Source organism: Pinus tabuliformis, chromosome 3_2 (assembly GCF_031772625.1).
Source record: "Pinus tabuliformis cultivar Carrire ecotype Pingquan chromosome 3_2, CPIR1, whole genome shotgun sequence".
Taxonomy (NCBI): Eukaryota; Viridiplantae; Streptophyta; class Pinopsida; order Pinales; family Pinaceae; genus Pinus; species Pinus tabuliformis.
The window spans coordinates 375,470,548-375,487,342 of NC_142302.1; the positions used below are offsets into that span (position 1 = coordinate 375,470,548).

The 16,795-nt window shown below is 36.3% G+C and overlaps 1 protein-coding gene across 1 annotated transcript; it reads right to left on the reverse strand.

Moving 5' to 3' along the window:
- Positions 1-12,640: 12,640 nt before the first annotated feature.
- Positions 12,641-15,340, reverse strand: LOC149180984 (uncharacterized). The gene has a single exon (XM_089414054.1). The coding sequence runs from the start codon at positions 15,338-15,340 to the stop codon at positions 12,641-12,643; it is 2,700 nt and encodes an 899-aa protein (XP_089270180.1).
- Between the last annotated feature and the right edge of the window lie 1,455 nt (positions 15,341-16,795).

Genomic DNA, 16,795 nt, shown 5'->3' on the forward strand with positions numbered 1-16,795 from the left:
ACAGGGATAGGGTCCTTGAAATTTATTTAAAGGCCTTACCACGAATATTGTTGGATAGGGGGTACTGGTTCCATAGAACCCTCTTGAAAAACCGAGTTCCTAGGATACTTGAAATTTTCATGATGGTCACCACCAGGCACGACACCCTTCCAAAATAGCGAAAACACCAAATGAGGAAGACAAGACTGTGAGACATAGGGTTATGTTAATTGAGAGGAATCCTCACCATTGGAATTATGGAACTCACCACCACCGCCCATAATAACCATCACATGGACATGACATGATCCGGAAGGACTTGTCGAGTTTCGATTCGATCACAAAATTCAAGAAAATAGCCATTGAACCATATAGTTCCACCTTGATTCGATTATGAACAAAGTCAAGTACAAAATTCCAATGACATGCTTAAAAATAAATAGAAAAAAATAAAAACAATACTTTAAGTTTCCTAAACACTAAGGTATAGAATCGCATAGAGAGAAATAGAATAATGTTGTTTATATTTCCAACTAGTCCCTCAATATTAATATGTCTTGGAGTTAGATTAACTTCTTTTAGCAACGGAATATTGGTGAGGTTAGAGTTAAATTAAGAGAATGATTTTAAGGAAATGCTTAATTGAAAATACTTTGTGTACACATATCCATGAGCATTTTAAATTCACCAACCCTTAACAAAAAAAAGATTTCTGAAATGTAGGTACGTAAATCCATGTTTGCAAGAAATATAAAGAAGATTGTGGAAATACCTTGGTTTTTTCTTCCGTAAAAAAAAAAAAAAAAAACAAATTATTTCTCACCACCTTATGACATGCCATTTCACTATAAAAGTGTGAAAAATGGTCAATGGCCTTACAAATGATAAGGGAAAATGGGAAGGTTCCAATGTATAGGAAGAAATGAAGTCTTTGTTGATGAAAGGAACTAGGAAGCACTTCTAATTCCTATGGTTTTAGATTATGAGAATTCTTTGGCTTAAATCACATGATAGTACATTTTTCAACATGTTTCGAACCAACAAGTGTGGTTCATCGTCAGGACAAGTTGAAGAACCAAATCATGGCTGCATATTAAATAGTGAGAGCAGATCATCCAATGGCTAGGTTTGACTAAAAAACGGCTATATTAGATCAGACTTTGATAAACGGATAGACTTGACATTCAAATTGTTTGATTATATAACATTATTATGCTAAAATATTATTATAATACTTATCGTATGTAATTTATGTGAAAAGATGATAATAGGATCAGGGAAAATAGCTCGAAATAATATATCTAGGGACAATAATTGAAATAACTAATAATAATTACTATCCTATTATTGTAATGTTATAGTGTTAATCTTATTGTTAATGACTTGTGTAAATAATTAAAATAAATTTAAATAAATCTATGGATATTATTAATAATAACTAAAAGGATCTTATAATAGATCATTGAGATTAGTATTACTATCACAATTATTATTATATTAATATTATTTCTATTGGTATTAAAAGTAAAATTTAATATGATAATGGTATCTTACTATCAATGGATAGGGTATCAAATTATTAGTAATCTACTAGGAACCCATGTTACTAGTCTTAAGGAAATTAGTAATTGTAAGGATAATATTAGAATTAAATTAAGGGATGGGTAACTAATTAACATAAATTTAATAGAACATAAATTCGCTATTTAAATATCGTATACTATATAATTTTACCTTGAAGGAATGAAAAGAATTAAAATAAACCAAGGAAGAAGGCTAAAGAAAGAAGGTTAAAGGAAATCAAGGGGGAAACTCTAGAACAAGCTACGAAAAGAGGGAGGGGAGGAAGGGGAGGAAACGACTAGAGGTGAGGGCCAAGATCCAACATCTGCTGATCTTCCAACCGTCATCTCTATTGAGATTGCTTGGCCTTATTTCAATCTCAATGGATTCATATGGTTTTCTATTCTTTGGGCTATTCAGGTGAGAATAAATGCTTTTGTTTATAAGGATAAGCTCTTCTCACAATCCATAATTTTCTATATAATTGAAGGTTCTTTTTTCTTTGCTAAAGCAAGAGTCGTACCTTCATTATCATCAAAACAAAAAGTAATTTACATAGATTACAACCAACCAAGTGGATCCATGGACCGGGTAAAAACTACCACGTAACATCCTACGGCATCGAGTAAAGGGTTTAAACCCTAATCCCTACCAATCAAAACAGAAAAATCCTCAACTGCGAGACCGTACTAAGGCCAGCCATTTGACTCACCCCAATCCGAATGGGGGACTAACACTCATACCAAAGAAACACCTAAATCAAAACAGAAATCAACGATGATGCCTTTAATCTCCACTGACAAAACATCATGCCTGATCCAATGGTAGAGGAAGATATCACGGTGCTAAGGAGCCCAACGATGAACCGTATGGACCCACTGACATGCACAAAGGTTCCTGACTGTAGATCATCCAAGCTTGTTCTAGCGGCAGAGGAAGATGTCACAATGCCAAAAATCCCGCCGCTTAACCACCTGGACCCACTGACATGTTCGAAGATTCTTAGCCATCGATTCTCCGTGCTTGATCCGACAGCCTAGGATCATATCGCACGGGCCTAAAACACCACTGGTTAGCGTGAAATTAGGGTGGTATACGTATCCACCCCTCGGCCACGTGTAGTGACTTGAGTGGAATTTCTCCCAAATCTCAAAAACCACTTTTTGCTTGAAAGGCGCCCGATGACAAAAAAACCACTTCGCGGGCGGAATTATGTCCCCGTGAAGAGAATCTAGGGAATTCCGACTGCCACGAAAGCCTGGATTCCGACTTCTCACTCCATCCCCTCTGCACCAGTTGATGAACCCATGCAAAGTACAGTCCCATCCCTCCAGCCAACTGCTTGGTCCACAAAATCTGCTGAGCCACCAAAGAAGGGGAAAAGAGAGGAAAAAGTAGCAACTCATGTCGAAACTAAATTATCTAGACCCTACCTCCATGGCTCTGTTATGATACACTATCATATCTTCATCTGCTTGGCAACCACACTATTCCTTGAGTCTGTTCTGAGACAACAGTTGCCAACCCATCGCAACTCTGCAAATGGTACAATTCACACCTTGGTTGGCCAATAAATCTGCCAGTTTGTTAGCCTTCCTACGTACATGGTTGAAACTTACTGTGTGTAGGCCCATCAGGTGGAGCTAGATCCATTGAAAGACCTGGATCAACCTCCAATGTTTTGAAACCTTCTCCGGCCCTGTGCCCCAACTGATTCTTTTGACTGAGTTAATGATTATCTCAAAGTCCGCTTCGATAATCACATTTTGCCGATTTTCCTTCACTAGGAGTTCTAATAATTTCTCCATAGCCATTAGTTCTGCCATGTTGTTAATGGCTCTGCCTAAATGGAAATGGAAGATGGATAGGATATTACCCAATTCATCCCTTAACACTCCTCCAAAGCCAGCAATACCCGAGTTTCCTTTAGAGGCCCCATCAATGTTATATTTCGGAAAACCCTGAGGGGGAGGATGCCAATCGTCCTACTCAGTTTCCATTATCCTAACCTTTCTTTCCAGGCCCTAAGGAATAAGCCCCTGCATGCCCAACTGTCTGAGAATTCTCATATCATATCTAAAGGTGGATTCTTAGGGGGAATTCTCACAGTCGTACTAACCGTCTTCCTATGTTGTCTTAAGGTCTGCTCAAAAAGACATTGGAAGGGTTCATTTTCGTTTTTAAAGATCCTATTGTTCCTTTCTTTCCAGATATTCCAAATAATGAAACTAGGTGTGAGAGCCCAAGCTGACCAAAGAATTTCAGAATCAGAAAAATTTCACCTCCATTTGTTTAGGGTATTGATAATACTACCTCTATCCCTATTGGTCTTTTCCAAGATGGTAGCAAAAGAGTCCCATAATCTAGAGGTGAAGATGCAATTGTTGAGGAGGTGTTCCATAGTTTCCCCTTGGGCCTCACAGAGCTGGCATTTGGAAGGCCCCAGAACCCCCTTTTCTGAATGTTGTCCCAAGTCAGAATTTTCTTATGATAAACCAGCCACATGAAGAGTTTAATCTTCATCCAACCTTGATGCCTGCATATATTCTGCCAAATTCTATCCGGAGCAAGAGAATCCAGCACAAGGAGTATGCATTTTGCCTCCTTAAGATTAAAGGTGCCCTCATTGTTGTTGCCCCATCTTAACTGATCATGCCCCCCTATTACTAGAATCTTCCTTTGTTCCAACATTTTCATAAGAGCCTCTCCTTTAGCTTTCAAGGGGTTGTCTTCCCTGTAAACAATATTCCTCTAGTGTCTCCATTTTCCTGCAGTATTGGTTTGATCCCAAAAATGTTTAACCTTAGATAACCCTATGATGTTTGTTTCTATCTTGAGGTCCTTAAAATCCTCTTTTAATAGTATCGGTTCTTGTTGCCATTTGTCTTCACAAAATAGTGCTAGATCTCTCTCTCTAATTTCCTAGAAGCTGTTCTTTTGAACTAAGCCTCTATTCTCCCAGGCCTTATTCCAGATATAAGAACCCTTTATACTTCCAGACATCCTTATATGATCGTTAATTTTCCAAGTACTAGCATATTTTTCTTTCCAAATACTAGTCCACTGGGCCTTTGGTTCTTTAACCCATCGCCACCAAAGTTTAGCCCCTAAAGCTCTGCTTAGAACTTCTGGATCGTCCAAACCAAGACCTCCATGATTTTTAGGTTTGCAAATCCCTTCCCAGGCCACCAAGGCCCATTTCTTTCTATTCTCCCCCTTGCCCCAGACGAAGTCTCTTTGAATGGTTTTGAATTGTTGTAAGACTCCTTTTGGTGTAGGGAGAGCTGAAAGCATGAAAAGTGGGATAGATTGAAGAACAGCCTTTGTAAGCACCAATCTACCAGCCAGGTTTAAAGATCTGATGGTCCAATTCCTAATTTTATCCTGCATCTTGTTAATCACCGGCTCCCATATGCTCTTATGCAGAGGTTTAGCAGTTAGAGGAACACCCAAATATTTTGAAGGAAGGAAATCCCTTTGAAAGCCCAGAATTTTGGAGATATTCCTTTGAATAGCAATATTGTTATTAAAGAAAAAAACCTTGGATTTGGAAAGATTAACCTCCATACCTGAAGCCATGGCAAAGTCACTTAGAAGTTGTTTTCAAGCTTGAGCCTCTTTAACCGTAGGTATTCCTTGCAACATGGTATCATCCACAAATTGTTGATGAGTCAAGGACCGTCCATTCTTATAAAGGTGGAGACCCTTGATTTTGCCATCTTCCTTTGCCTGCTTGATGGACCTACCCAGTCCTTCCATCATGAGAATGAAGAGAAAGGGAGAGAGTGGATCACCCTGCCTAAGGCCTCTATAAGGAATAAAAGTCTCAGAGGGAGAACCATTTACCAAAATAGGAAAACTGGGTGAAGTTACCAAGGCCATGACCCATCTGACCCGGTTATGATAAAACCCAAAAGAAATAAGAACCCTCCTAATATAGGTCCAATTCAACTTGTCATAAGCTTTGGCTAGGTCCAGTTGCATGATCATTCCAGCCTTTCTGTTGCTATTCAGTGAGTGCACCACCTCCTGTGCTTGAATGATATTACTGAGAATTTTCCTACCTTCCACATAACCTGATTGTTCCCCAGACACGAGAGTGGCCAAAAGAGGTTTGAGTCTATTGGCTACAACCTTGGATATTATCTTGTAAACCACATTGCACAATGCAATGGTTCTAAACTTATTAGGAGTAGGCATTATCCTATTTAGGGATCAGAGAGATGAAGGAGGTGTTGAGAGCTTTCAGAATAGTTCTATCCCTCCTGGAATCTTCTACTATATTCAGAATGTCCTGTTTAACAATATTCTAGCAAGCTTTAAAGAAATCTACATTGAAACCATCAGGGCCTGGCACTTTACGATTCTGGATTTCCTTGAGAACATCACTGATCTCCTCTTCAGTTACTGGCCTATTGATTTTGAAGTTATCCTCACTGGACACTAGTCTTGGTATATGTCTTGTTAGGTCCTTGATGAAATGCTCTCTTTCCGAAATGTTTTCCTTTGCTATCCCACGAAAGTGATGGAATAACACAGCTTCTATGTCTTCGTGGGAACTGACAAGTTGCCCTCCCTCATCCTTGATCGAAGAGATTCTATTGTGGGCTCTGTTTGCCAAGGTGGATCTGTGGAAGAATCTGGTGTTTAACTCTCCTTCTTTTAGCCATTGCACTCTAGATTTTTGTCTCCAAAATATTTCTTCTTGTTTACAAAAGTTCTCCCATTCTTGTTGGAGTTTGGTAGCTTTCTCATTTCTGACTTTGTCAAAGCCAACCGTGATAAGGGTTTGGTTTAGTTCCTGCAATTTGTTTTCAACAACTTTTTTCCCTTCAAAAATATTGCCAAATTCATTCATGTTCCAATCTTTTAGCTTGCACTTGATATGTTTTAATCTTTTGTGAAGAAGGAACATACTTGTACCCTGAATGTGTAAATCTTCGGACCACCAACCTGAAATGTTGTTGATGAAATCTAGATGGGAGAGCCAGATATTTTCAAATCTGAAAGGCCTATTCCTTGAGGCACCTATGCCTTTGACCTCCAGTTGGACCGGCCAGTGATCTGATCCTTCAAAGGGGAGAATACTCGCTGCTATTTTCTTATCATTGAGTATAAGGCCCTCTGAGATGATGAATCTGTCTAACTTTGATGCAACTAGAGATTCTCCTCCTCTTTTATTGTTCCAAGTAAAGAGACCATCACTCGAAACAATGTCAACTAGCTTCATAAAATCCATAAAAGCTGGAAAGGCTAAGGAGTCTGTGTTTAATGTTCTGGTACCCCTTTTTTTCTCTGATAGTGATTTGATCATGTTGAAATCACCACCCAAGATCCATGGTATATCTACATATCTCACTCTGAGATCCACTAGAGAATCTATAAACATGAGTTTATCATCCATTCTCTGAGGTCCATAAACATTTGTGACCAGATAGATCTCCCTATCCCCCACAGGTTGAATAACCAGTGATAAATAATTTCTAGAAGCCTCAGCATCTATTATACCAATATTTTGGGGATTCCAAAGAGTAAGAATGCCTCCTGCTATATTTTCTGCCTTGACTTCTAAAAACTCAAAACGATTGAGCCATTTGCTATATATTTCTTTATTTTTCTGAATGGAACATTTAGTTTCCTGGATAAACATCATATTCGGAGCTTCTTGTTTCATTCTATTACTAATTAATTTTTGTTTCCTTTTACTACTTAGACCCCTGATATTCCAAGAAGTGAACTTCATCATTAAAGATTTGTGAAGGAGTAACTGGTCAGGTCTATCATCTTACCTGAATCTATTATTAGCTTTCCACATTCCATCAACAACTCATTCTGCTTTTTTTTGCCTCTCTTCTTTCCTGGGCATCTAGGTGCTAATCGTGGCGTGTTTTTCATAGTTTTCACTCCTTTGCTACCATGTCTTGCAGTGTTACTTTGCATGTCCACCCCTGTAGTCTAGATTTTCCATAAGTACAGTTGTTGTACTCTAGTGAACTCCTCTTGAGGTAATGAGTCTATCCCTCCCATGGTTCCTTGTTTCAAGAACCCTTCAAAATCTAGGTTTTCTCTCTCAAGAATCTCCTGTAGTTCATGGTCATCCATTTCCATCTCACTCTGGGTCATTTCCTGGTCCATATCCAGTTCTACATCACACATCATAGCCTCTTTCTGTTTATTATTATCCTTTGTTTGCTCCTTGTCTTCCTCTTTCTCATTCTCCTCTGGACTTCCCTCCATTCCCTGATCTGCTCTTTTTCCCTCTTCATCTTCCTCGAGCACTTGGTACCTGTTCAGGTTGGCCTGAGGCCCTTCTGCTTGATATTTCTTAAGTCCCCTTATGCCCCCTTTTCCTCTATGGTTCACTCTATGAAAGCTTTTAGTATCTTTCATAGTGGTAGCTTTGCTCTTATTCTCTTCTTTGCTCAGAGGGCAATCCTTGAGAAGGTTTCCATGCTCATGGCATTTATGACATCTAAGTGGAATATGCTCATAATCAACTATTTGAACCCATTCTTCATCAAAAACTTCCAAGATAACCTCATCCGATAGGGCTCCGAATAGATCCATTTCCACACAAATTCTTGCAAAAGAAGTGTATTTTCCCCTTCTGGTGGCTTCATAGGCTTTGAAAAAACGTCCTAATTTATTTCCTATGGGTGTTAACGACTCTGTTTTCCAATAATCAAGAAGAAGGGAGTAAAGCCTTACCCAAACTGGAACCGAAGTGAATGTCTCCCGCTCTGGGACAAATTTCATCCATGGCCTCATATAGAGGCCAGCGGCGGCGAAGAAGTAGGGCCCCCCTTCAAACACTCTGTCTTTATCCTCAATATTTGTGAAGACCACAGTGAAGAATCCCTTTGACCCAAGATGTAGGTCAATGCTTCATTTTGGTTTCCAATGGTATTTAATCCATGTCTATAATGCTTTTTTGAGTGGGCCATACTCCCATGAATTTACAAATGATAGCATATGTCTGCATGTGGTCCCTGTGTGCCTGCAAAGCAGTATCATTCAGAACTACTATGGGTCTGACTTCAATTCTGTGTTTACATGGGCCCTTCTGTGCCTTGGTTTTTTCCCTTGTTCTTTGTCGTCTTCCTCCTTGTCTTTTGTGCTATTATTCCCCTTTGTTGTAATTCCCTCTTGCTCTTCTTCCATGCTTTCTTTCGCTACTTCAGCAATACCTCTGACCTCTTCTATTGGCTTCTTACCTCGGCTGGCTACAACCTACTTGTAGGAGGGAGTGGAGCTCCCTCCTTTGCGCCCTTCCATGGATTTCAACGCTTGTTAACGACTGTAAACCCTAGCTGTTCATTCCTCGCCGAATATAATTGAAGGTTCTTAGTAAGTATTAAAGGGGGCGAATAAAAATACATAAGGCAATTTATGATTCCCTCGAGAGTGTGGAATGTCAAGATATACCAATAACAATGCAAGGCTAAGAAATAAAATAATTATTTTGAGTTAACAACTAGACATAATGTAGTATCTAGTGTTCAATATATTGTGTATTTATAATGAGATGAATGGTAGAAATGAATCTCAAGTTGTATAGATTCGTTCTAAAAAAATATGGGTTTGATGGATTTCTAAATATAGTTATGTTTGTGTAAGCATGTTATGAGGGAGGATAATATGGATGCCAATCACCTGTAAAGTAAGGATGTGAAAGTCATGCAAGATTTGTGAATATGATAGAGTTGTAATAACAAGATTCAAGATGAGCCTTCCAAGATATATTCTTTTCACTCTAAGAGCATCATTTCAACCTAGTTTTTTGAGTCTTTTATCCTCTAGTTCTAAGAGTATATAGTGGAATATATCTAATTTCTATTGTCTTTCTTGAAGACCCAAAGGGTTTTAAAGAATTATGTGATGTACCTTTTTATTATTATTTCGTGAATAATGTTTTTTTCATGTGAAAAGAAAACCAACAATGGAAAATTGTTTAGCCACACTTCACAAATATAGATACTCTTAGAAATTACGAGTGTTAATCACATTTAACCTTTCATTTCCTTATAACAAATATTTATTTTTCCTTATGAGTAATACTAATATCATTTTGATAAGTAACAATTATGAAATAAGTCTCTTTTATCAATTATGGAAAAATACAAACTTTTTCCATATATATATAAGCAATGACAAATTTTTATCTTTTCTTTTGCTCATAAATATACTTGCTTTTAAATATTGTAAACGTTTTTGAATTTTGATTTTTATCTAATACCAATTTTATTTCCTTTTTCACTTATTTTTTAGAGTGATATTATATTTTCTTCATTATGCTATAGCAATTTCAAGGTGGTTGTTTTCATCAAGTGCTTTGAATGTCTCCATTATTTGTGTGAGTTCTTGAATGAATGATTGACATTAATCTATATTTGGATTTAACGAACACATATACAAATAATGAATCTTATTTATCAATAGGTGACTATTATAAATAATCCATTTTAATTAAAAGGAAATGAAAATAAATAGATTTATTTTTATGGTAGATAAGCAAATATAATATAGTTATTTAAGGTCTAGACTCTAAAACACTTACTACTTAATGATATTTTTTTTTTCTTTTTGTAAGGTTGTGGACTACATTTTCATCGTGTCCAATATATCAACTTATTGGGACAAATAATTGAATGGTGACTTGGCATCAAGGATGCCTAAATAGAGCACCGATCACCATCTATCCAAGACCCAAGACCAAGTGAACTCATTATAATGAAATTAATAAAAATATTTTAATATAATTAATGGTCGGAGTTTAAACAACATATTTTATTATTGAGAAAAAGAGTAACCATCTATCCAAGATCCTTCGGACTCATTATAATAAAATTAATAAAAATATTTTCACATAATTAATGGTCTAAATTTAAGAAACATACTTTATTATTGAGAGGAAGAATAATATTTTTTGACTGGTGGGTTTGGCGATCCTCCACTTTGTGAACCTCTATGAAGTTGCCAATTACAATTCCTTATGAGAAAAATCATTTCAAGGCGTTTTTAAGAAATTTGAGAATGCAAACATATATAAAAATCTAAGACAGATTATTAACAATGGCTTTTAAAAACACAAAAAATCTAAATCAACATAATTCCATATAACATTCCATGAGAAATGTCTGGCATGCCAAATTAAAAAGATATGTTTCTTTGTGAGAAAAGAAAACAAACAATGGCAAATTATTTATTATAGCCTCACTTCACGAGCTTAGACACTCTTAAAAATTGTGAGTATGAATTATATTTCAATACTTTTGTCTTTCTAATATATATTTGTATTTCCATGTGTAGCAATATTCATTTTACTTATTTTTCCATGAGTAGCAATATTGATTTTACTTTTAAAAATTCTGGAAAGATACAAAAAATTTCCAAAAGTAATGCCAAGTGTTTAGGTTGACTTCTACTTAATTAGGTCAATGTCTTAAACATTATAAATTATTTTGATTTTGATCTAGTATCATATTTATATTTTCCATTAATTTTTGGATGTGATATTAGATTGATTTCTTTATTTTATAGGGATTGTAAAGTAATTTGATACGAGTGCTTCAATTTATTAAGTTTTGACTTATTTTTTGAAGTGATATTAGATTTATTTTTTTAGAATATAATAATTGTTTAGTGGTTGTTCTCATCCATTAATATGTGTACAAGTGTCTTCTATTTATTATTTGTGTGAGTATTTCAATCATTAACATTAATTTTCAATTTGATTAAAGGAACATATATACACAGATCATGAGTCTTATGAATTTTATTGGTTAATAAATGATTAAATCATGTAAAATTAAAACTAAAAGAAATACATTTAGTTTAATCCTAATTAAACATATATATTCTAAATATAGAAATTAAATTATAAATTTAAGGTGTCAAATTAAAAAATTCATGATAATGTAATTGATAAAAATATTAAAAAATTCATGATATTGCAATTGATAAAAATATTTTAGCGGGATTAATGATCGGACCTCAAGGACATAAATATAAAAATATTTTAATGGAATTAAGGAACATAAATATAAATACTGTATGATTGAGAAGAGCAGTATTATCCTCTCACGGGCCAATTTGGATATCCTATGTATTATCCTCTGACGGGCCAATTTGGATATACTATCCATTATCCTCTGACCGACCAATTTGGATATACTATGTATGAATAAAGTTATTTCAACGCGTTTTTAAGAATTTCCGGAATGCGAGAATATAAAAATAAAGGACGGAATACTAACTGAAGTCTGAAGCTTTTAAAAATATAAAAGTCGCTCAGAATAATTATATAAAATTCGCTCGGAATAAATGGATGGAAATCTACCTAGTTCCATATTGCATTGCATGAGAAAGTCGGAGATGTCAAATTAAAAAGAGTCCAATTATGTATATGAAAGCTGCAATATCCAAAATTTCTTTCTATTCCAGAGGACAGCATCTCATTGAACAAGTACGCATTTAGTTTATCTAAAAGGAGGGAGTTAATTTGTTAATTTGTGAAGATCAACCCTAAACCACTTGAAGACAATTCAGTTTATTGGAGGATTTCTACTCTCTTACATCTCAGAACTACATTTCTCATACGCCATTCATTGGAGGACAGGTAAATGCGTGTTTTAAAGAAGAGGAAAAGAAGGCTTGATGCGAATTTGAAAACTAACAGTTGCTCTTTAATTAACAAGAATGATTAATAGAACAATGTTTATACACAATGTGTTGCTCAGAATATTAATTTGCAAACTAAAAGTTGCTCTCCAATTAACAAGAATGATGGATCAAGCAGACCATTAAGAGACCAAGGTTTATACACAATGTGCTGCAGAAATTTTTTTACTTCTGCACTGCATTTATTTTGACTAATAATAGGATCCAGTCCTATGTTTTCAGCAAGGCTTTTGCATATCGACTAAGAGAAGCTATTCAAACAGAATTACAAGAGATGTATGAGGTCATACTGTAGCTGGAATTTGAAAATAATCATTAAATATCACCGGTCCCTTGCACTTGGTCTTATAGATCACATAGAGCAAAACCCTAGTATCTTAATTCCTTGAATAGCATTGCGCCAGATATCTCCAATCAACTATAGGAATTTTTTGAATTTGCTAGGAGCAATACACCTGCCTCCAAACCTTTGTTGCAGAAATACAATCAACGCAAGAAGTAGTCCTCCAAAATCGATCACAATATCCCAGGAGGTCGAGTAGAAATCCAAGTCTGGATTGGCATAGAAATAAGAACTGCTGTACAGTGGTATAACCCGGCATGCATCATATACATGTGGAATGGAACGTGCCAGTGTGATTCCAATATAAAAGTATGGTACCAAAATTATCATTTTTGTGTCACTGAAAAAGTTTACCAGAATTTGTGGTAGCAAAAATCCATCGAGGATGACGCCTGCATAAGCTCTAAAATTTTGCCACAGAACTTGATTATTATTGTTGTGAAAGAAATGTCTGCTCTTAGAATGTGATGCCCCAGAAAGATGATGAAGAAGATAAGCTATTAGACCTCCAAAAGCTATACAAAGAACCTTTGTTTCCCAGAACCATGCGGTCTTCGCATGTGGCACAGCAAGTCTGGCAGTCGAAACTAATTGAAGAAGTCGAATCTGCAAAACAAATACTACGATCGTCATTATTGGAACTACAATTCCATTCATTTCTAACCACCCACCCCGGAACTGCAAGACATTCTTCCCCTTCTGGTTCGTGAAAAATGCTTCAAAGTTGAGTAGCAAAGGAATCAGATGCCCTAAGGCAAGCGCAGTGTGCGTCAACAAAGAGACAAATGGCAGTACATTTGGATGTCTCCTAATGTGCAAGAGCTGGGTATAGATGACAACAGCCGTTAGTGAGAGAGAGACCAGCCCCATAATGATCTCCAGATCGTTTCTCCACGTGGGTTTTTCTACATGGCCTTTGTAAATAGATGTTGATGACAATTTCATTGGCTTAAAATAGTGTGGATCCTTCTGTGACCTGAGACTTGTAATGCTGCCACTGATATCAGAATATAGCTCCGGATTTAACGAAGCATAGTTGACCATTATATGAATTTCACAATCCATATCCCCTTCAATATTTTTACTCCCAACATGCCGACATCCAATCATACACAGTGATCCTGTTAGAGGATTATATATGCCCTCTGCTGATATAGTTGACACATGTACAAACGAGGTTCCGGGTCCAACAGGCATCTCGAATTTTAAATTGAAGCTGACATTCAACGGGGCACCGCCAGGATTAAATCCATTTGTAGCGGGAAGCTGCAAATCCCTCTCGAATCTATTACCAATGGTAAATGGGTATGCATGGCCCTGCATTCTCAAATTTCCAGAGTTCTCAATGGCAACATCAAAAGCCAGATCCCCAAAGGAGGACCCATCTGGGTACCATCTTACCGAAGACATCTCGCTGCCCGTAAATGTCTTATTACAAACTTTGCCCACCTGGTCAAGTTTGGTGTACTTGTACTGAACAATGGGCAAATTAGTGATATTTCCCATTCCTCCATCGATTCCAGTAGGGCCTTTGAATGTGAAATTCTTAAAATTGCCCTTCTGGCTCTCAACATGTCCGACAACCATATACCTATCCACAACGGTTAAAGCCGTCGGAAACTGCATAGAAATGCTGATACCACAATCCTCCTCCTCAGACAATACGTTTCCACCATTTTCAATACGGCAGGCTACCATACACAATTGATCCCTTTCAGCATCCCATTCACCCTCCCCAATCAAAATGGTCTCTGGGAGGGTAAACCTAAAGCCTGAATTCCATAGATTGGAGAATCGGAAATACCCACGCACTTGCCCTTGTGGGGTACATTTCAATTTCTCAACAAACACAGTGTTCGGAAGCGATTCTCGTTGACTCACATTGAAGGGACTACAATCCTTTCCAATGCACCCAGGGTTCCAGAAAACTTCTAGAGGCCTTCTCAACCAGTCCAAATTACAGAGACTGCTGCCACTGTTCAAGATATGTTTATTTGTATATAACACTTGAGGAGGCTTTTTGACTGAGCAAACCCTTCTGGCATCATCCACCCTAGTGTACTCATAAAACCTATCATACGTTGCATATATCGATATGGGTTCGAACAACTTCTCTCTGTCTAAACTCTCTATTGTCCCGTTAATCAGATTACTCACCAGGGTGCTCGTTTTGGGATAAGAAAACTTAGCGGAAGCCAAGAAAGTTGTGTGGGAACCGTTGACAAAGTACCTGTGGGCCAATCCCACGGTGCACATCCTGCTTTGGGACGAATTAGAGTGGAAACCCTGCGCAAAGATGGCAAAAACCCGACCTCTCGGCATTGACCGCGGCGGGCCAGCCGGCCTGAAATGGGATGGTGGCCTTTGAAACCGACGATTGATAGCAGCTGCTCCGCTGTGGACCGTTAAACGCCCCTTGATTTTGAGCACATCTTCCCGCTCGGTTTGCCACACATCAGAGACAGAAAACGACACGGAATTGGATCGTGTGGGGGCACTCTGGTTAAAGATCGAATCTCCTCCCTCGTACCAACCCTGGTAAAAGCTCAGTGCTTCGGCTTCTTCGTTGAAGAAGCCCCCTTCTCTGATGACGGCTTTTGGCGCAGGAACGAAATCCTGGCAGTGTTTGGAGTACAGTTCATAGTACAGTGAAGCGTTTATTCCTCCTATGACAGCCAGCATTGAAGCGTTTACCGGGGTTGCTCCCATGACAGCCAGCAGAATCAAGATCACCCAGATGGAATTTGAGCCCATGAATCCGTGTAAACGACCCATGGGTTCAGATTTGGGTATTACAGCGCCTTCCCAACAATTCTTAAACTGTAATTCCGAAAGCAATATTCGTCTTGTGATTTCTTTTTTTATCGGCGAGTGTGTGCCAAGTCTTCTTGAAAACAAAGCGAGTGCAAAGTCATTCGAAATCTTTTGAAAACAAAGCGAGTGCAAAGTCATTCGAAATCTTTTTCATTCCGAGAGTGAAGGGAAGTATTGAATTTATATTCGATCTCGGAAATCCGTTTGAATCGGGGTCCAAACGGGAAATAATTGTTGAAGATTTGGTGGGTGAGTCGTTAACAGTCAAATTATTACATCAAACGTTCATGTGATATTTTTTTTTGTAAATTTAAAATTTAATATTAAAAAATAAATTTCAAATATGACATGATTTAGAAATTCTCTTTTCGAATAATGAAAATGTACTTCTCTCTGTCACAATTTAAGTATAATAAGTTTGACTGACATCATTATTAGTTTTATAACAATCTGCTAATAATATTAAGATTTATTAATAATAATAATAAAATTTTAAGTATGAAAATTTAATATTATTTAATAATAATAATATTTAATATATAAATATTAAAAATTAAAATAATATTTTAATATGGTTAATATTTACATAATTTTTAGTAATATAATTATATTTAACAATAGTCAAATTAGCTCAAAAATGGTCAACCTAAAAGAATTATGATTCTTCGAATAAAACTTCGTGTCCATTTCAAACTTTAGCTTTTTACCTTAACCCTCAAAGAATAGGAATCGACAGCTTCTACCATACTGCACTGGTAAGCTAACCTGACAGTATTATACACAGACACCCGAGCTCGTCATGGAAGTTACCAGGCATCTAAATAATTCTTCATATCCCATATGCTTTTAGATTCATTTAACTTATAATATTTTTCTTAATTTTATATTTATTTATTTATTTACTTATTTATTTACTTACTTACTTACTTGATCAAATGTTACTAGAGTTTTCTCAAATATACTTTATCAAATAATAAATAATAAAGCTGGTAGAAGTATAAAAGTTATTATTATAGACTAATTTCGTTTTGCAGATAACAAGATATTTCAAAGTTCTAATATGGAGGCCCCTTACCCCTTGGGGTAAGGTAGAAAATATTATAACTCTTAAGAGAAACTTTTGAAGTTAAGGAAAAGTTCATGAGGTTGATTCTGGGAATTTAAATTTTTGGTTTTTATATATTTTTTAAGTATAAAATTTTAAGTGTATTTTTATATTATGTTTATATATAATAAAAATATTAATCATGGAAAGAAAGACTTACAAATGTTCAGGTTAAAGGTAAGGCGGCTGAAAATTTACTGGTAGAAAATAAACTATTTGTCTTTTAAAATAGTGTACCTTTTGTGGAATATTTATAAGTAATAAAAGTAAAGAATGAAATAATAAATTTTGCATTATAAATATAAATATAT